Source organism: Lichenostomus cassidix, chromosome 2, assembly GCF_008360975.1.
Source record: "Lichenostomus cassidix isolate B80296 chromosome 2, HeHo_3.0, whole genome shotgun sequence".
Classification (NCBI taxonomy): Eukaryota; Metazoa; Chordata; class Aves; order Passeriformes; family Meliphagidae; genus Lichenostomus; species Lichenostomus cassidix.
In genome coordinates this window covers 136,939,415-136,960,489 of record NC_139482.1, presented here as the reverse complement: position 1 = coordinate 136,960,489, position 21,075 = coordinate 136,939,415, and the positions used below count along the sequence as shown (strand labels likewise).

Sequence of the window (21,075 nt, the reverse complement as noted above, 5' to 3'; positions counted from 1 at the left end):
TAATTTTGACTTTTCCTCTTGGCATTTTTACTTTCTTTCTGCCTTGTCTTTCCTAATGTCTTTCTTATGTGTCTTTCAAATACAGATGTTTAATGCAATTGTTCTTGAAAATGTCTTAGATAAAGAGTTTGGATTTGGCACATTAAAGGGACTTACAGGCATCTGTTAACTCATACTTAAGGTTGAAAACAACTTCTGCTTTAATACTCTGCTTTTTGTGTTGGTTTTTACTTTCGGGACAAAAATTTGCTGTGTCTGGTGTATTCCTAAAAGCCATTCACGTTATAAAGGGAAGAAAACCTTAATGAGTTTCTTTTTAATTTAGATGTAGTTACATCAAAAGCAACTAAATTTTTAAAATGTGAAACTTTACAGAAATGTAGTTGTGTCTGTTTTCATAGTAGAGAGATAAAACAGTTTTGATTAAAAACATTCAGAAGGGTCTGAGTGCCTTTGCAACCAAAAAAAAAAGAGTTCTGAAAGATGCCTTTCCCATCTGAAACAGAAGAAAGTAGTGCTTACTCCAACATCCAGATACTGTTTTGCTGCCCAGGCTTTAAACTTTAATTAATCTGAGCTGCACCAAAGCTCAAGATAATCAAATACCTGCTTATATAAGGAGAACAAAGCAGGAACGACATAGCAGGTGTAGAACGAGAACCTCTTTCATACTCACGGCAGTGCAAACACAACGAAGACAGATGCAACCAGGAGTGCATTATGCTGTTTTTCTGTACTGTGTGGTAGCAGCCTGATGATCCAAGGTATGAGACCAGCTGCTTACAGTTGTTGCTCTCCACAGCAAGTCACCTGGCTCACACTGAACCACATGGGCAGGTTTCCTGGAGCTCCCCTTTTGGACCTCCCGTGTTGCCAGAGAGCATCCAGAGCCGTCAATTAGCCTTTATTTCAGTGAGGCATATATGGTTGTATTCCCCGACTTCATCACTGGAAATAGGTCCAGGCACATGCTTACTCTGGGGCAACATTTATGATTTTGCTGCACCTTGTGTTCTGGAGCCATGATTATAGTGTGCTCTGTTTCTAGCACATTAGGGAGGCCACAGATGGTAAAAAAATCCACTCAGTCCTCATCATATCGTTGTTTTGTGTTGGAGAAGTGAAAGTAATCAGAAATAAGACAAGTTTTGTTGTGTCCAAAACCAAAAGGGTGATGTAAGAAAAACGCTTGGCTGCTGCTTGTGGAGCCTATTTGAGTTTCTAAAAGCATCTTCTGGCAGAAATTTTGAAAACAGGATGCATTTGGCACTAGCAGAGTGTCAGGCACCATTGCTTAGTCTAGCTAGCTAAAAAGTCACAGTTCTTGAGCAGTGTTTTTGGCTGTGCTCTTACAGGATATATTTTGCTACATGAAGTTCCACTGAAATAAAAACTGAAAGTTCAGTACATTATAAAATACTTTTTGTATAATATGGAGTGTAATGAGTCTTTTGCATGCCTACAAGGTTTGAAATCATGTGAACTGTAAAGTCTTTAAAATTGAAAGCAGTTTTTATGAAGAAGGGGCTGAGCCTGGAAAGACACCTGAGTGAATCACTTGTTATTGTATTTTCCGCTGGTTTATTGCTTAGCAGAAAGAGCTACTAATAATTGCCTGATTTCAGTGAAGTATTGGTAACTAGTGAAAATCATCTAAGGAGTTAAAAAAAAATTAGGCATTTGGGCTTGACGCTGTATATACTAAGTTTCAGACTTTTTCAATTTGAAATGGTCAAGATATGAAACCATAAAAAATGTGAGTAAATACTATGCATCTCAAGGGTTGTTATGCAATTACATGCTTTCAGCATGGTTCTTACTGAGGGAAAACAGTTAGTAGAGAGGTCTGCAAGACATATTCAGTGAATAATTACAAACTTTCATAACTTAGCTATATAAAAATAATAATCCACTTGTTCTTTTGCTACTACTAAAATACTAAAATGTGTGCATACTTTTTTTTACCCAGAGCAAAGCCACTCTGACTGTAGATTTGTTAGAAAGTTATCTAAAAATTTTGAAATCCCCTCTGTCCCCACCCCCCAGTTTGGCCAATCTCCAAATTATAAACAGCTGAACTGATTTAAATAAAGTTTTCAGTACCAAGAAAGAAAAAAAGAGTTACATCTGGGCTGACAAAAACATATGCCAAGTTTCAGCCTAATGTGATTTGAGACAACTGTGATACTAAATGCCTAGACCTCGGCACTGGTATGGAAATAGAGACAGGCTCTTCTCTGCACTGACCCCTTCAGGATATGGGATTGTAATGTAGTGGCTGTAAGGCTCCAGTGGATTAAAACTTGACTTAGTAGATACGTATTTTAGTTGTTTAGACCCTTTTGACTTATTCTTCCAAGGACGTACAGGAAATTTTCATTGATGGCACCAGTTGGTGCTTGTGGCATTTATCACTACTTTTAGAAATTAACTGTGGTAAGATCACATTAGAAGGAGAGCAAAAGTTTTCTAATATTTGAAAATGCTGGTTAGGGTGGTGCTTAGCAGAGCATTTGAGCACATGGCTGGGTTTTTTGGGGGCTGTGGGCCATGCACAGCCTTTGCTGGACTTGAGCTCAAGTGCCTGTTTCTTCATGACACTACCCAGAAAAGCTGCAATATTGGCCAATATTATTGACTAGTACAAGTGCTTAATATGCAAAGCCAAACAGACCCATGCAGAACTATCATCCCTTATAGCAGAAGTACAATTGCTACTTAACATTTAGCAACAAAAAAAAGAGATAATTCCTGCTGCCCAATAACTTAGAAAACTTGGTACATGGGAAGCAAAGGCCTAGGTTTTTGTTGTTTCTCTTTTTAAGAAAATGTATTTGTTTGAGATAATAGGATTACAGACATTGTAGGCTTTTAAAAAAGCCCTCCGCTTTTTTCTTGCAGACGTCACAATTTCTGAGGTGTATTTTGACAAGCAGTTCCATTCTGTGCTTAGTAGCATCCGAGAGTCAGTAATATGTAGTTCAGTTCTGCCACAGTCCTGTTTCATGGCAGGAAAGCCATGCTATAGCTGTGTCCCCACTATAAATAGCTGTTTCATAACTAAAATGCTCAACAAAGTAGCAGCATTTAAGGTTTTCCAGAGGTGTTTTAATTCTTCATTTATTAGTATATGTAAGCTATGTTGAAAGACTTTGGTATTGAAATAATCAACGTTGATTGTCCTGTAAGGTCCTTAAATAATACATAAATAAGGGAAGGTAAAGGAAGATCAGATGCAACACTTCAAACAGCACAAAAGATGAATTTATATACTTTGCATTAAATTTAGGGAAGGATATTTAGCTGGACTACTTGAGATTTTAAACAGATAAATATTTGGAAGTAGTGAATAAGCAGAGTTACAGGATTTCAATACATACAGCTACTACTATGTATTCTGTAAATTGCTGTTGTCTCTAGTCATTGTACTATTTCACTGCAAATAATTCACTGTTTGAGTCAAACCTTTCTTAAGAAAAGAGAGAAAAAATTAGTTGCTTTTGTCAATGTTTTATAGATGTACTAGCTCCATTGCATTCAATGAAGATTTCCGTGTAACTTTACCTTCTGTCCTCATTCAGGTGTGTAGAAATGCAGCACACAATTGCTCTCTCTGTATTTTAATACGCTTTCATGGCTTTGTAGAGGGTATTTCCCAAACTCAAGGAACACAAACAGAAATAAAAGCATGGAAAGACTGACTCAGTTTAAGACTCCACTTGGTTAATACACCACACCAAGAAACCATACGCCAGCAGACAAGGAGTAGGAATGGAAAGGAACAGTTCTGCAGTTGTAGCTGAATCCTGGCCATATACACTCATTTCCGCTTGGAAACTTCTCACCCTCCAAGTGGACCAGATTGGGATTAGTCTAGTGAGGCTTTTATTATACTCTTATGGAAAATATTTCAGCAGCCAGGTGAAGCTGGTCAAGGATATGCAGCCACAAAAAGAAGTGGTACTTTCAATGTGCTTGTAAATGAGTGCAGATTTCAGGGCACGCTGAGTCTTATATGCACAACTAGTTAGATGTTTGCTGAAGGACATCAGCTACCATTTAGTTCTCCTCTTAGCTAAATTGAGAAAAATGTCATATACTGCTGCATCTGATTTAAGAGACAAAGTAGGGGATGATGTAAGGGGCTGAGAGAGAGAGATTATCTTGACGACAATCTTGATTTTATTGTATCACTTTAAAGTAGCACAACCTGCTGTACAAATGAAATTGTGTTCTTAGTTTAAAAGGGCAATTGTTAGCCTGACTTTGTGCTCACTAAAAACATTTCCCCAATCTTGTTAAATTATTGCACTCATTTCAGATTTTTATGGCTGTGCAGCTTACCAGCCCTCGTTTCTTTACGTTTCATTCATTTTCCTTGTATTGATGATTAATGGAGGATGTCGAACGTTAGAGTGAGCAGGCATCAGCAAATGCAAGATCATAATTAGTTTAGCTGACGAGGGCCTCTGATAGCACTTGCATCTGGATGGAAAAATTACCCTATAGGGAACTGGCTGCTCACCAGGTCTTTTTAGTGATACATTGTGAAACACCCGATGAATCAAATGCCCTTTCAATGCCAAGAAAGTGTTCCAGTCTTGAAGCCAAAATTATGTCTGCAGAAAGCTTTCCATTTGAAATGTATCAGAGTACAATTATAACCATTGTATTTTTTTGGCATGAACACCAGTCTTCTACAGTATGAACTAAAGTTAAATAAATTACTTAAATTTTATGGAACCCTGAAATTTTTACCTATAATGTTAGTAATTTTTAATTGATAATAAAATTAGTTTTCACCCAGACTCTTTTCCCTGTAATCACTCATTCTTATCTTAGATGCTGAAGGTTTCTTACTGACTTTTTTTCCTTTGCAAAAAGGGAACAGAGTTAAAATTCGGATTTTCTTTTCAGCAAAAGAATTCCATTTCCTGCTTATTAGTATTTGGGCCCACAAACACAGCCTGACTTTTGTTTAAATGAGAAGTTTAATGAAATCATTACTCCATAGAAAGAATTTAATGAGCAATACTCATAAACATGCCTACTTTTAAATATTCCTGGATCGGTATGAAAGCTGATGAATGCACAGCACAGTCTGGTTAAAAGTCAATTTATATATAGGGAAGTTTTACTGTGCCCTTCTTTGCCTGAATGAAATTAAATAAATAAATCTGTCTGTCGATGAGACAGTGTTTTCTGGGGTTTCAAATGAAGCTCAGAACAGGTCTTATTATCTGTACTTTTATTTGTTCATAGCTGGCTGTGGGAATGTATGGTATACTGATTTCAGAAGTAAGTGGAAAAGACTGACTATCACATATTCAATATAATATCTCTGTTAAACGAATTGGTATGACACAGGTAAAAACTGTAATTAATTGAACTGGTGGTGTTTCAGAATTCTTGTTACCAATCACCCTTTTAAATCAAGCAAGCTAAAAAGAAATAATCAGTTGTGAAACCAGGAGGAGTTTACAGAATGTTCTGTCAGCTTCCAAGGGGTTTTTTCACAATTTGCTGTTTAGAAACCATCATTAAACACACAAAACCTGAAGTTCAAAAAGTTAAAGCTGTTATTCTGAAAAGGCTTTGGTGTTTCACACACCTCATCCATCACTCTAGGGTTAATTATAATGAAAATCAGTGGTGCCTATTAAGCACAATTGAACCTGACCTCATTATGGGCAGTGTGGTTTTATACTGTCATTGTTGCCAGTCTAGAGACAAAACTCCTGTGTTGATTTGTCCTAACTCCGCAGCTCATGTGACTCACCTCTGACCTGGTTTTTTTCCCTTTTTCTTCCCTGTTTCAGAGACGTAGAGGCTCGGGTGTTTTCTGTGCCAATTGCCTGACCACAAAGACCTCTCTCTGGCGAAAGAATGCAAATGGTGGATATGTATGCAACGCGTGTGGCCTCTACCAGAAGCTTCACTCGGTAGGAAGAACTTACTGGTTTGTTCAGGAGAAAAAAGAGCTACACAGCTAAGCTGGGCAGCTGTGGTCTTGTCTGGTTGTGTGATTAGTACCACTCCCTGGCCTGCAGTTAATTTCCTAACAGGGTTTTGCAGAATGGTCATTTTGGAATCAGATGTGATTCATTATGAAATAGGCTGGGATGCTGTGAGTAGATATGTTTGAGATCACCAGTGATGCAGTTAATTATTTTGATAGGAAATAAGGGGAAAATTATTTCTTTTCTGGGAATTCCGTTTAAAGGCACATGATATTTTGTGATGAAAGCTCCCTGAATTCAAGAGTCCTTATGTTCATAACAAAACCCAAAATTGCTGAAATTAGACATCATATCTATGTCAAAATATCTCTTGAAATGGTTTTTGTGTACTTTAAGATCTCTTACCCCCTTTATTCTTGACAGCAAATTTCCTGAAGATATGGGGTGGTTGGGGTTTGTTTTCTTTTTTCTACAATTCTTATAGTCTGCTGGAAGATAAATAACTCAACAAGGAAGCTATTCGCTTGAAGGCACTCATCTCTTGGTGAGGGGAAGATTCACCATCCCTCAGGATCAGTCAGGGAATAAGTAATTATCATGATCTGTCCATATTGCTTTTCATCTTATTGACACTTGACTTGATCCTGAAAGATGTTGAATGCTCTGGTCCAGGTCCAGGAAAGCCATGCTTAAGTGTTTCTTTGGATCAGTGCCAAAATGCTTGGAATCTTTTAGGTTAAGACCCATTGGTTAAATATTATCCTTGCTGTCTTTAATAGAAGCACATGGGAGAGTCAGGTGACTAATTAATTAATTTTTACAACATTCCCATGAAATTAAAAAGTGTTACTATTTTTCAGAAATGGAAAGCGAGGTAGTCTTTGGGAGTTTGCCAGGGCAATGTAGCAGTTCAGGCTTAGAGCTTAACTCAGAAATGTATGTGGTGACTGAGAGTGTGCATTTTTTAAGTTTTTTTCAGAAATTAAATTTGAGGCATAAGCTTCTAAATGGTCTTGTCTACTGCCCATATAAAAATCCTGTTTACTCAAAATACTGCCGAACCAGCCCACTTAATAAAACAAACAAAAAAAAAATTCTCATTTTCAAAAGCAGCATGACCATCACCAGTCTGAAAGGTTGGCTCCCTTGGCCATGTGTGTCATTCTGAGCTCACTAACTGTTTTTAAGCCCCAGAACAGCCCAGTCAGGCGAATAACATCTAAGATGGATAAATGCACGATCTCTGGCCAGCATCTCGGCTGGGTCTCAGTCCAGGTATCATCTTCCTGGACACCTCTCAAAGTTGTAGATAAAATATCTAATTTAAGGAAATTGATCAGTGGTGAGCATCCACAAAGATTTTAAGAAGGACAGTTTGGCTTTTTAATTTGACATTTGAGTCCGGTTATTTATAGAAGTTTCATTTGCAGACTCCGTTTTCCCTTTTTTAAGTATGCTTTCCTCAGCTATAGTGTTGGACCTTACCATGATTATTAGTGTATCTTTTTGAATAGATAAAAGCTACAAGAATCAGTTTTGAATTCAAACACAGCTTGGATCATCCTCATGAACCAGTAGGAACGAAGTACTGCACTTCCAGCAATATTTATTAGAAATACAAAGTTTATTTTATACATCTCAAAAGCAAGAAGCTGTCACTATCTCTTAGCTCCACTGTTTAAGCATGGCAATAATCTGCCATTCAGTGGACATTTGACCAAACAAATGCAAAGAATTTAATTAAGCCTTACTCTGCTGTGGTGTGATAGCAATTCCTTTATAAGTAGGAATCTGAAATAATCCAATAAATCTCTCCTTTGGGACGCCTTTTGAGACAGGCCCATGCAAAGGGATGCTCTTTAGACTGACACTAGAAAGATAAAATTTTCTTTTATCTGTCTGCCTGTCTGTTCATGAAAAATTGCAGTAAGTATTTGTCATGTATGGTTTTGAATTAAGGCATCTAGGATGATGCAGTTATTAGGGAAATGTCCAAAAGTATAAAAATTCAAGTGAATAGAATTCCCTTCTGTAAGACCCCTGTTCAACTAAATTATGCTGCACTGCTAAGTAAAACTCACCTGTAGTAGTTTGCACATTTCTTAGCTCCTTTTTAATTGGATTATTACTATCTAGAACTACCATCCTCATTAGCTCAAGTCTAAGGTCCCTTTTTTCACTTCTATTTAATAAGAAAAATCTGTTATCTGTCGCATACTCCTAGGAGGTAGTATCTTTTAGATGACTTTTGACTAACAAATGTTAACATAGTACTGGTTTCTGCTATAAGTTAAATTTCTATTTCTGTGATACCCTTGAATAATTTTTCCATGTGTTTTCAAAAATGTTCCATCTATTTAAGGGATAATTTACATTAAACTTGCCATGTTTTTCACATTTCTCTGCTTTAATACAAGCAACTGTGTTAAGAAATGCACAATAATAATCCAAGATTCTACTATTAAAATAGTTTTAGTGAAGAAAACACATTTTACTGCAAACATATACACAATATTCAAATTTGCTGTCTCCCAAGTAATGAATTTGACCATTATTGTTGTGGCGCTGCACCTAATTTTTAATAATTCTAACTTGGCCATGGAACATTATGTTTTGTTCCGCGGTGATTCCTTGACAGCATCCTTGGACTACTTCAGTGAAGAATTGCAGCATATTCTAGGATTAGTCTAGAGGAGGATCCACTGTCCCGTGGCATTTAAGAAATCTAATCACAGTAATTTTATGAACCATTTGTTGAATTTTGTGTTTTATTTTTTTGAGTTACTCATATTATTGGAGTAGGGAGATTGCCAGTCGATACAGAGATGGCAAAAAAAATTGTGATCATCCTCTATATATTACGTATAACATATAATGAAGGATCTGACACAGGGCACTTTAAAAGTAAAGTTCTGGTAATGTTTCCACTATATTCTAGATTTAATGCCCCACTAATCAATAAATGAGCTTAAACTTTTCTATTTGCCTTGGTTGCAACCAAATACAAAACATTTTTATCTGCACCTTACTACTGTGAATAAGGAAAATGAGTAGCTTTACACCACTTAATAGTGCATTTTAATCACCTAAAGTCTGGTTTAATGAGGTGAGTGCAGCCATTGGCAAGCTGAAGAATTTTAAAGTTGCACCTACAGCCTTTAACACCTCATGGCATATAACTTCAAATAGCCAGATCCTCAAATTAGCATGTGAGAGTCCCTAATCAAAGCTAGGAAGATGTTTCTTTCAACTACTTCTGTAATCAGACTTCATACCCATAGCATGATGAGTAAAAATATCTCCAAAATATTGGAGGGCTATCTGAAAGCCATATAAAAATGGTCTGTAGTGTATAAATAAACGTTTGATAAGAGCAATAACAACATCATAAGATCTCACACAGAATCTCAGTATGACAGTCTTACAGTTGTCATGAAAAGGCGAGGAAATTACACAGACCTTATAATAGAGTATATGCCTTTGCATATTAATTGGCTACTGATTCTGCAAACCATAATCTTTAGCTGAATAGAATTTACATAGAAAATATTGTAATTTTTTCTAACATGATTTTGTCTCAACTTTGATCTGTGTGAAGAGGAGGTGCTTCTTTTCTTCCAAGTTTAAATTTCTCTTATTAAAATCTAAATTAAAATGTGTATATACTTCTGATTCAACATTTTAATAGAAAGTAAAAGGGTGAAAAATAATTGCACTGTCTAAAATGTAGTTAACCATTAAGAATAAGCCAACTGTAGGAAAATAAGTGAAAGAAGAGGAAGATGGCAAGTCAAGAGAGAGACTAAATCTCTACAAATAGTAGAATGGGTACTCTTCCAGCTCTGGATATTTTCATATTAGTTTGAAGTTATGAATATATAAAAGTTTAGTTACATTCAAGGTACAAATTACTTTGGATATTGACTGTAAGCCAAAATAAAATCTGCTTTTTAAAACAATGTTACAATTTCTAAATAAACGTATAAGCGGAATATGGAGGGGGCACTTTTCTGGCTTCAAACCAAAACAGGATTATGTGTGCATTTGGCTAAGAAAAACGTCAGCTGCGAACACACTAAACTGAATGACTTTTAGTTGTTTTTTTTTTCTCTAACAACTGCCCAATAGAGCAACACATATTAACAGTACAGCACCATTTTCAGATACCATTGCTTTTCTCTTGGGGAGCCTTTAAAGGAAGCCTGACTGCTGTCCTTTTTTCTACTATTTTTTTTTTGTTTTCCACACAAAGTTATTTTCATTTCTTTACTAAACAGGCCACTTAACATGAGCTGGTGTGGGTAGTAGCAAATGGAAACAGAAGTCCTCGCTTAGTTCTTTCCTCTGGCTCTTTGTGATGCTTATTTCTTTGCAGATCCCTTTTTCCCTGCCTTCCAGGGATGCCTGCTCTCCCTCATGGCTTAATAGCACATCAGTAACACTTAGAAAGCAATGCAGTTGGGGTGAAAGAGGGGAGAGTTGATACCAAAGTAGAGGTAGACCTTTTGGTGCATAGAAGTTTTCTTGGGCTTTTTTCTCCATCTTGCTTAGTCCCTTTCCAGCCACCTTCATCCCACTCACCACACAGTGAACCTGCAGTCCTTTTGCTGGGTGACAGCAATGGTGGTCAGCAAGCCCTGTGTGTGCTTGCTTTTTCTGTCCATGTGAGAGCAGGGTGAGTGTCAAGGTAAGTGTTGCTCAGTCCTTGTCCCAGTGGGAGCTGTGCAAACCCCTGCTGAGAGCAGCTCTGGTGGCATGGTGAATAGAACAGCACTGGTGCACTGAGCCTGGCATCTCCCGCCTCACCCCCAGTGCTCAGCACCCACTTTCAAAACTTCTCTCCCAGAATTTTTTAGGAGTAAGAGGTAATAAATGGTTTGACAAGTTGGCTACTTCATGCCTTTTTAAGTAAACAGGTATAGTATGTCTAAGACAGTTAACTCAGGTTGATAATACAAGCCATTTTATAGTTTCCTTTCAGCATGAAGAGCCATGAACCAGCATTTGGGTTGAAATTTGGTCATTCCCGTAACACACTGTTGTAATATAGCTCTTTACAAAAGAGAGGATAAATTTGCATGAACATGGTCTCACAGATTTGTTTAATGTGTCTTTCTTTTTTCCTTTTGTTCATTCTGTGTGTGTTCCATGCAGACTCCCAGGCCTTTAAACATCATTAAACAGAACAATGGTGAACAGATCATTAGGAGACGAACAAGAAAGCGCCTTAACCCGGAGGCACTTCAGGCTGAGCAGCTAAACAAACAGCAGAGGGGTAGCAGTGAGGAGCAAGTCAATGGAAGCCCCTTAGAGAGGAGGTCAGAGGATCATTTACCTGAAGGTCATCAGAGAGAAATTCAGCTTCCCAGCCTCAGTAAATATGAGGCCCCAGGTTCATTGACTAAAAGCCATTCTGCTCAGCAGCCAATATTGGTCAGCCAAACTCTGGATATTCACAAAAGGATGCAACCTTTGCACATTCAGATAAAAAGTCCTCAGGAAAGTACTGGAGACCCAGGAAACAGTTCATCGATACCAGAAGGGAAAGGAAGCTCAGAGAGAGGCAGCCCAATAGAAAAATACATGAGACCTGCAAAACACCCAAACTATTCTCCACCTGGAAGCCCTATTGAAAAATACCAGTACCCACTTTTTGGACTTCCGTTTGTACACAATGACTTTCAGAGTGAAGCTGACTGGCTGAGATTCTGGAGTAAATATAAGCTGTCTGTTCCTGGGAATCCACACTACTTGAGTCATGTGCCTGGCCTACCAAATCCTTGCCAAAACTATGTGCCTTATCCCACCTTTAATCTGCCTCCTCATTTTTCAGCTGTCGGATCAGACAATGACATTCCTCTAGATTTGGCGATAAAGCATTCCAGACCTGGGCCAACTGCAAATGGTGCCTCCAAGGAAAAGAGTAAGGCACCACCAAATGTAAAAAATGAAGGTCCCTTGAATGTAGTAAAAACAGAGAAAGTTGATAGAAGTACTCAAGATGAACTTTCTACCAAGTGTGTGCACTGTGGCATTGTCTTTCTGGATGAAGTGATGTATGCGTTGCATATGAGTTGCCATGGTGACAGTGGACCTTTCCAGTGCAGCATATGCCAGCATCTTTGCACGGACAAGTATGACTTCACAACTCACATCCAGAGGGGCCTACACAGGAACAATGCACAAGCTGAAAAGAATGGAAAACCTAAAGAGTAAACCTTAGCACTTAGCACAATTAAACAGAAATAGGTTTCCTTGATGGGAATTCAATAGCTTGTAATGTCTTATGAAGACCTATAAAGCACTTCATATAGAGAGCATGCCTTATCCAATATTAAATCCCTTGTTATTTTCTTTTTTTTTTCTTTTATTTCTTTATTTTTTTTCCTTTTGTTTTTTCCCCTTTTTTTTTCTTTGTTTTTTTCCTTTTAAATGAGTGGGTTACCAAGAAAAAAGAACAGTTGGATGGTGGCCAGAAGGGGAGGAAGATAATTCAGTGGGACACGGCCCACCAAAGCTAGCCAGAATGCAGTGAATCATGCCGAATAACATTGAGAAAATTTTACTGGACAATTAATACCTTTGCTGTTGTGTAAGAGACATAACTGGCAAGAGTGCAAAGATGTGTATTTGTATATACTGCTGCAGGGGTGTAGTGAACATATGCACATTGTATGTAAGAACTAGACATGTTAAATATACAGATGTTAAAACGTCATTTTCTTTTCTTTAATTTGGGCAAATTTCTGCTCTACAACATGCCTTAGGATCACCTTGTCCTCAGAGCTTTGGCAGCAATGTCATCTAGGTGTTTCGCAGACACAGCTGATTTTTAGCTACCATTTTATCACTACATTCTTTCTGGCACACTTCAGTCTAGGAAAACCATTTTGTGCAAGTGAAGTCTCTAGTACAGAAGCCACACTCCAGGTTTAATTTGCATAGAACAAGGTAACCTGCTGTATTTTATTTTAATATATTTTTAATATATTACATTTCTAAACCTTAAAGTCTAAGGTTCCTTCTCCACAGGCTTAACATTGCTATACATACCAGTCAATCCCTTCAGTAGACTTATACCAGCTTTTGCTAAGTAGCATTAAATGTCTTCATAGTACTTTTTAATACTTAAAGCTTTTTAAAAACTATCCATGAAGGGAAAGCTCCTCAGCATAACTGCTCAGGGAAATAGGGCTAAATAACTAAATATTAAATAATTGGTTAAAGGTGCTGTTAGACGAGCCTCCATGCTTGCTACAAGGGTGTACAAGAACTGACTTTAATCATTTTCATTATAGTGTCCCAACCAGTAGTTTATTATTTTGCCACAGGGATGTAGAAGATATTACAAGCTACTGGATGCACTGTCAGATTAACTTATTTCATTAAAGAAGTTGGGAGAACAAATAGAAAAAAACCTTATTTTTCTAGTAAATATTAATGTATTACATTTCAAATAATGGTGCCTGACATATTGAATAATTATTTTCTACAGTGTACGTATGCAACAAAGATATTCCATCATGCATTAGAGTCAGTTCTGGCTCTGCCTCGCTGTTTACATTTGCAAATGTAGCAAACAAGGTAATGAAGCAACTATTTCTATTGCAGTAGGTATCTTTTTTTCTGTGTGTGTGCATTAAAGTTGTAAACGATAACATGAAATGAATGAAATTTGTTGATATTAATGGTATGAAAAACAAGAAGGAAATGAAAATATTTTTATGCCTACTTAGGAAAAAAGGGTAGCACTATTCATTCCAAGTACTTTTGTATTCTTAAGCTCTTAACTCACATTGTTATGCTTAAAATGATAAACATATATCCTCTTTTTATTGCTTTGTCTGTGTTTCAGAAGAAACATTTCAGAAATTATTTTGATAAGTGCTGTTTGACGATGCAGCACTGATATTTTATTGCATTCTGTAGTAGCATTGCACTCCATTTTTACAATATTACGCAGTTGCTTTTTTGTTTTGTTTGGGTTTGTTTCTTTTTCGCAGTGCAGGGTCTTAGTTCCTTATGGTTGGATGGCAGGTGTAGCTCAACTGGTTCATGAATGTTGCAGCGAATGAAGTTTAAAATGTCTTTCTGATATTATGTTGTCTTTTATTTCTCCATTCATGCATTTTATTTTTTAAAATGTTCTATAAAAATATCTCTGGACTAAGTCCTCACTTGAGATTATATGTAAAGGGTCCTATTCTGATCTCACTTACATGCCTCCTTTCTCAGATTTTCATGTAATTGAACTAAAGCATCATAAAAAAAAATGTTCTTGTATTTAACTTACCTAAATCTCACCACTCTCCCTTCTAGTATTTGGTGCACTTATTAAGATACTTAACCAGATAAACAGGGAGGTGGAAAATAAAAGGAGAGGTGATAGGAAATGTCTTATAGGGGTTGGCAAAAGGAAAACTAGGAGGGAACTGGCCTAAACATTCAGCACTTTGATAGTCTTTTGAGAAATAATGTGCCTAAAGCAGCTGGCAAAAAACATCACCAAGCGTGAGAGGCACTTACACAGTTGATCGCCAAAGGTCTCGCTGACCTTGGCAGTATTTAGGTGTTATATTTTCACAGAGGTGAAACATTATTGCACAGTTTCTCTGATTTGTTAGGCACAGACAGGCTATTGTTCAGCATTAGGCTGCATTCCTTCCTCCTCCACCCATTGCTTCTTTGCTGGTGAGCAGCAAATGGAACATCCCGCTCAATCTGCTTGTGGTTGAGTTCTGTAACCCTTCAGTAGTGTTTTAGGTTAGCAAAGGATGTTGGGCCACATTCTTCTTCTATTTTTTAGGTGAATCTCCAGCTTGATACCAGTGACAAAATCTGGTTATGTTTTTACTATTGTTCTCCAATAATAAGTTCTGACTTGGTTTTTGTGGATTTATTTTTGTTGGGTATTTTCTGTTTCTTTTTTTTTTCTGTGGGGACTGAAATAGATTGCCCTCGTTTTGTTACGTCAGGGTTTCGCATGTGTCCTTTTCAGCTTTTCCAAGGAAGATGTTATACTCACTAAGCAGTGGTTTTTATCGGCTTCAAAGGTAGCTGCCTGCCGGTTTTCAGTAGTTACTGGTTTGACTTACTTCATTTAAGACCTACCAGTTCTGGCTTCTTCATTGAAAGAAGCTGCATCTTCATGGCAAAATATTTTAGGAGGGACATGTGCATTGCAAGACTTGAGCACTACCCTGAACTTCATAACACTTGCTAAACTCAGAAGCAGAGGAAAATAACAGGAAATACACATATCAGGGTTTGGGGATGAGGAGAAATGAAATCTTATGAGTGCAAAGAACAAGACAGACTTCTGAATGTTACTATTGCACACCTAGATGGTGCAAATTAAATTTGGAAAAAAGTTATTTGTTCTTGCCATGACATATTGAGATGTTCTAAGATTTCTCTTTTATAAGAAATGGGATTTTACTGTAGCCTGTTCTCTTTGATTGGGATAGGGGGAGCACAGTTTTGTTTCTTAACAAAAGAGAGGTGACTCCATCCATCTTCCAGACCCCCTCACAATGGATACTAGTAAAAAGAAAAACCATCCTGACACTGAAAAAGAACAATCTTATTAAATGACTTTCAGATGGAAACCAATGTTAGCACACACAAGTAATTATTGCATCCACTGTGTTTCAATCAACTTCACTAAAAATTGAACTTTCAAACAATCAGTCTTTGTCCTTAGTTTGTCAGTGGCTTCAAGGTGGTGAACTTCTCTTACTGAAGGCATGGTAGTTTAAGATCTTAAGACATATCTCAAATTGGACCACAAAATACGTAGATGTTTCAAAACTAGAGGATTTGTGGTGCCCGTCACTAATCAGATTGCGGAACAAGCACAGTGTTTCCAGTAACTCTCTGTAGAGATGGAGCCATACTGTGACATCATCTGAAAACCAGATTGTCTCTAAGCTGTCACCTCGTGGCTGCTGCCCCCTCAATGCTGCAAGAGGTGAAGATGTTCCAGAGCACTGTTTGTGTACTGGTGCTAAACTCAGAGTGCTTTCCAAAAGAAGTTTTGCACCTAATTGCTACTGTGCTGGTGAAACTCCTCCCTTAATTTTTCATGGACTACCCAGAAAGGGAGAAGGACACTGGATGCTCATATCTTGATTTTGGCTAACAAAGGCAGTGTTGTCTATTGTGACAGTTTTAAAGAGAGAGAAAATTGAGACATTTCAAAAGGTTGAGACAGACTGTGAGCAATAGATTATTTTTGCAGTTAGAGGGGAAGCAGGACAAGTGACTGATGTTAAGTGCATACAGTCCTGAAACATCATGATTGTGCAATGGGAAAAACTGATTTGGCAACTGTGGATTAGTACTCAGTTCAGGGACAGACTTTCAAGTCCACCCTTGGACTGGACACTGTTGTTTTGTAGTCCTAACTACTTGCTTTATGTGCTAAGGATGTTGTCTACCATCTACTTTTTGCCCAGTATGTCTAAATACATTCTCATTTTTGCTCCTGTATTGATTTTTCTTGGCTGACTTAACATGCTAATTCCTAATACTGGTCAGGAAAAGCCAAGGAGATTAGAAGGTCGCTTCTGTGCAGCCAGAAGGGTAGATATATTTCCTTCTGCTTCTGTGGCGGCAGTTATGCTTGGCAGAGAGCAGTGAGCAATTTGTCAGCGTATCCCAAATGTGATAGATAAGTGAGAAATCCCTTCTAAACTTTTCTCTAAAGTTAAGATGGGCCAAGTAAAATGATTTACTTAATTTTCTCACATAAGAATAGGATTCTTCCATACCCTCTTCCTCACAATTTTTATTTCATTCAGCCACCTGTGGAAAGCTGGCCGTTGGTGAGATGCTACCTGTATAGTAATCACACACACCCCAATTTACTTTGAGAGGATAGAAGACAATAATTAAATGTCTGCCAGCCAGATAAATACCAGTTTCATTTGATTCTTTGTTATACTTAGCAAAATTCCTTTACTAGGAAAGCAAAATTACACTAGTGAAGTAAAAACATTGTAACAGCTACTGCAGTTATCCATTCCTATCGTTTTGGCCTCTGAGCTCTGTGTAGGAGAACAGGAGAAAAGAAAACATCTCAAAATGCCATTGTAAATTTAGCTTATAGAAAATTCACCAGCAGGAAAAGGAAAAAAAAAAAGAAAAAAAAGTACTTCATAAAGAATGACTTCATGTTGCTAAAAACCATCATTAAACTCGTAGCCCTGATTTGACTCTAGAATGCTGGCTTTTAATGTTTTGTCCTTACAACACATGGATGTGTTTTTGTTCTGTTTTGTTTCGGGTTTTTTGTTTTGTTTTGTTTTTTGGTTTTCATAGTGCATGTTCATTTCTACTCACAAACATGTTCTTGGTGTATTTCTTATGCAAACAATCTTCAGGCAGCAAAGATGTCTGTTACATCTAAACTTGAATAATAAAGTTTTACCACCAGTTATAAATCAGATTTGTGTCATTGTTTCTGGGGAGAATGCAATGTCATAGTGTCACTACACCATAGTGGGGTTGGGGAGGAGAACAATCTGGAGCTGAGCTGCTCTGGGAGCACGATGGGGCTTGATAGCATCTCTGAGTAATGACTGGTGATTATGGCTGAAAGGCAATGGCAGCATTGCTCAAATGGGAAAGGCATGAAAAGGGAAGAGCTCCTTCAAAAACACATTAGCCCTGTCACAGCCCTTCTATACTAGGGGCTCCAGATGTGATCCAAATCTCATTCAAGTTAATGACAGGATTAGAGTAAAAGTCTCTTTCAGTGGGGTTTGAACTTTTTCAGTACTCCATCATCCTGGCATTACATTACCAGTTTTATTCTGCTGCCCCAAAGGGGAGGAAATACTAGAATAATTTTGAGAAATTACATAAGAAAAGCTGATACTGAAATGTGGTCATATACCCAGGGTCACCAGTTCTACCCCTCATATTAAGTTCATGGTGGTCTTGAAATAATTCCTCATATTCAGTACCATAGTTTCACGTCATGCCCAAAGCTCTTCCAGGAAATCCTGCTGGCTCCCATCTCCCAGGGTATTGACCCAATGGTGACTAAAGAACAGAGAATGCCACCTACAATGCTGCTGCCACCACTTCCTTCAGTAACATTGGAGGTTTCCTCAGAGATCCCGACCAAAGCACTGACCAAATCAGCTCAGCCTGGCATTTCTATTCAGATGAGCTAACAGCTCTAGGTGGTATGGCTTCCAGCCATCATTTCCATTATGCTGTAATTTCCTTTCTCCATAGGTTTTGTATTATCTCCATGGTTGAGGGTTTGTTCACTCTCATACAGAATATTGTTTTAAAGTAATACAAAATGGTAAAATCTGTTTATGATGTTAAAGTACAAATGTTCTAGAGCTTAATTTAAAAAGCACCATGCCAGAAACAACTTCTGTGACTCATTCTTCCAGTGAATTCAGATGTAAAACCCTGTGCATTTTCAGTCTCTTTTTAATTTCCTGGGGTTAATAAAAATAATAACTGCAGTAAAGAAAGAAAAAAAAAAAGCTTTCAAATGCAAGGAGGACCAGTTCTGGAGACATCAGCTATGCATTTTGAAAAAGATGCTACATGCAAAAGCTGGTCAGTACTCATTGTTTAAGACTATATATATATATGTATATATACACACTCTTTACCTATGTAAGAATATATATATAAAATCTCTATATACATATACACAGAGAGAGAAAGTTCAGATATGTACAGAGAGTAAAAATTTTAAAATTACATATTCTCTCCTGTTTTAAGAAGGTCTTTCGAGAATAAGATTTAATCCAAATTTCTAACTATAAAAGTATCCCTGACCAATGCACTGTCTTTAATCAGAGTTCAAAACAGTATTTAATACTGAACTTCCATCTCCAGATACTTCAATGAGCTCATAATTGTAGGAGCTGATGACCTCAAATGTTCCTTTGTGATTCCCCTCTTTGTATAATGTACTTACATTGTTAATGCCTTCCTTTACAACAGCATCTCCACATGTAAGCAGCTCATATAAGTGCATACCAACATTGTTATCAGTTCTTAATATTCTATTATAAGGTTTAAATTTGTGCCAAGAATCTAGGGACTTCTTGTTCTAGCAAGAGTGTCCTTGATTATTTCCTTTTTAGTTTTAACTACTGCCACATCTTGACGTAGGTCAAAACTCTGTTGTCCCAAGTACAGCCAGCCTAAGAATATAAAAGATAATACATCTGCTAGGGGCAGGTTCTGACCATTATCCAATGCGATTTGTAAATGTATGAAGTTTAAATTAAAAGAAAAAAAGTATTGGAATAGGTGCTGATGCAGAAGAAAATGGACAGAATGAATAAGGGTGTTTCATTCTCTGTGGAGGAGAAGTGGGATGCTTTCAAGAGTATTCTATTACTAGAAATGGCCTAGTTATCTTACAACCTTATTTATTATAAATCAAAAACAAACCTGTCTTTATAAGATTGTTGATGGTGGGGATATAAAATAAAGGAACAGAATGTCAGTGGAAGTGTTCACTGGAATTTTACCTGTGACAGGCAATTAGGCTGGACAGTTGGGACACCTGAAACCTGATGGAGGCAGAGTTTGTACTGACACCAGCTTCCTTTGATTTCCATGAACAGTCTGCCTAATCCTTGTGTGCAGAACAAGAGTGTCAGTGGGTCCTTTCTGTAAATGAAAGTGTCTCCTACACATCCAAAGGAATAGAAGTGTCTTTCACACGTTGTGGTTACAATGTCAGTGGAAGCGTCTGATTCAATTCCAAATGCTACTGTGGAATTGACAGCTTAATGGTGAGATTGATACAGTGACAGTTGTGTCACCTACCTCCAGACAGCGCGTCGGTGCTGATGCAGTGTCAGTGGAGTTGGCCAGAGAAGAAATATGACCATTTAAAGAATAGAGAAGAAATACATTTTAAAAAAAGAAAAAAAAATTCTGTTATGACACTGTGAGAAGATGATGCCTTAAATCTGCCAGAGAGTGGCTTTAGGCTGATGCTATTTATTTTTTGCCTTTTTTTTTCTTTTTTCTATTTTTTTTTCTTTTGGCAAAGGCAATGCAGCTGCTGTGGCCTTTTATCTGAATATCTGAATGAAATAATTTCTTTAATGATTTGTACTGTAAAAGAACAGCCCCAACATAAAGCTAGCTCTTTTCTCATTGTAGCATTCTTTTAAGAAAATAAGACAATAAAGGAGTGTAGAAATGGATTAGGAAGGCTTTCTAAATTATTATTTCAAGGACTAGAACTACATATATACTTTGCAGTTATTTAAAAAAAATCTTGGAAAGTAAAATGAGAATATTTTTTTTCCCTTTTAATCAAAGTGGAGTATTTTCCTCCCTTTTGGAATCTGATTAAAAAAGAAATAGACTTCAGGCTATGGAAGTATGAGATGTAAAAGCCTTTCAGAAAAGTAAGGTGATTTTTCAAAGTTAATGTTCCCTAAGGGTGGCATTCACATCGCAATACTTTGGACACTCAACTGTAAATGCAAAATATGATCCTCATTTTCTTAAGATAGTTGAATGTTCAGAGCAGGAGCTTATTAGATGTTCATAGCCACCCACTGGAGGGGTCCAGGCTGGATGATATCCAGAAATCCCTTTTAGGCTAGATGATTTTGTGATTATAAATGCTCACACATCCAGTTAATTTATTTTTCTCCCTTATGAGTGTAGCGTATACAGCAGGGAGCAATTGGAGATAAAGGCCAAGAAAACCTGAAGCACATCTGTAGATGGAAATGGTGGAGCATATCAGGAGCTCTCTAACACACAGGCCTCTGGATGCAAGTGCAAAATACCCCATTAAACACATGGCTCTTAACTGGAGCACAAAGGTTCTTCCATCTATTTATATTTCTATAACTCACTGTAACATATCCCTAGTAATTATACATTAACCTCTACAATTAAGCATAACATGCTAGACTGCTGATGCACAGACATTGCTATCACACTTGTTAACACAACTCCTCTATTCTCTATGAATCAACACAGGAATATGCACAGGGGTTAGATAATGCCTCTGAAAATTTTAGCGGCAACAGCAGTCAGTAGCATGCTTTGGCTGGGGCCAGCACACACCTCCAACCAGGTCCCATGCACACCTGGGGAATTA

General features: G+C 37.4%; 1 protein-coding gene across 6 annotated transcripts in view; it reads left to right on the top strand.

Annotated features, from left to right (window-relative positions):
- TRPS1 (transcriptional repressor GATA binding 1) overlaps window positions 1-17,404 on the top strand; it is a 219,016-nt gene extending 201,612 nt beyond the window's left edge. For all 6 annotated transcript variants that reach the window (XM_085053435.1, XM_085053431.1, XM_085053436.1 and 3 more), the window contains 2 exons: window positions 5,820-5,942; window positions 11,115-17,404. In XM_085053435.1, the coding sequence (XP_084909561.1) occupies window positions 5,820-5,942; window positions 11,115-12,176 (1,185 nt within the window). In that variant the 3' untranslated portion in view covers window positions 12,177-17,404. The remainder of the gene's footprint in view (window positions 1-5,819; window positions 5,943-11,114) is intronic.
- The last annotated feature ends 3,671 nt before the right edge of the window (window positions 17,405-21,075 follow it).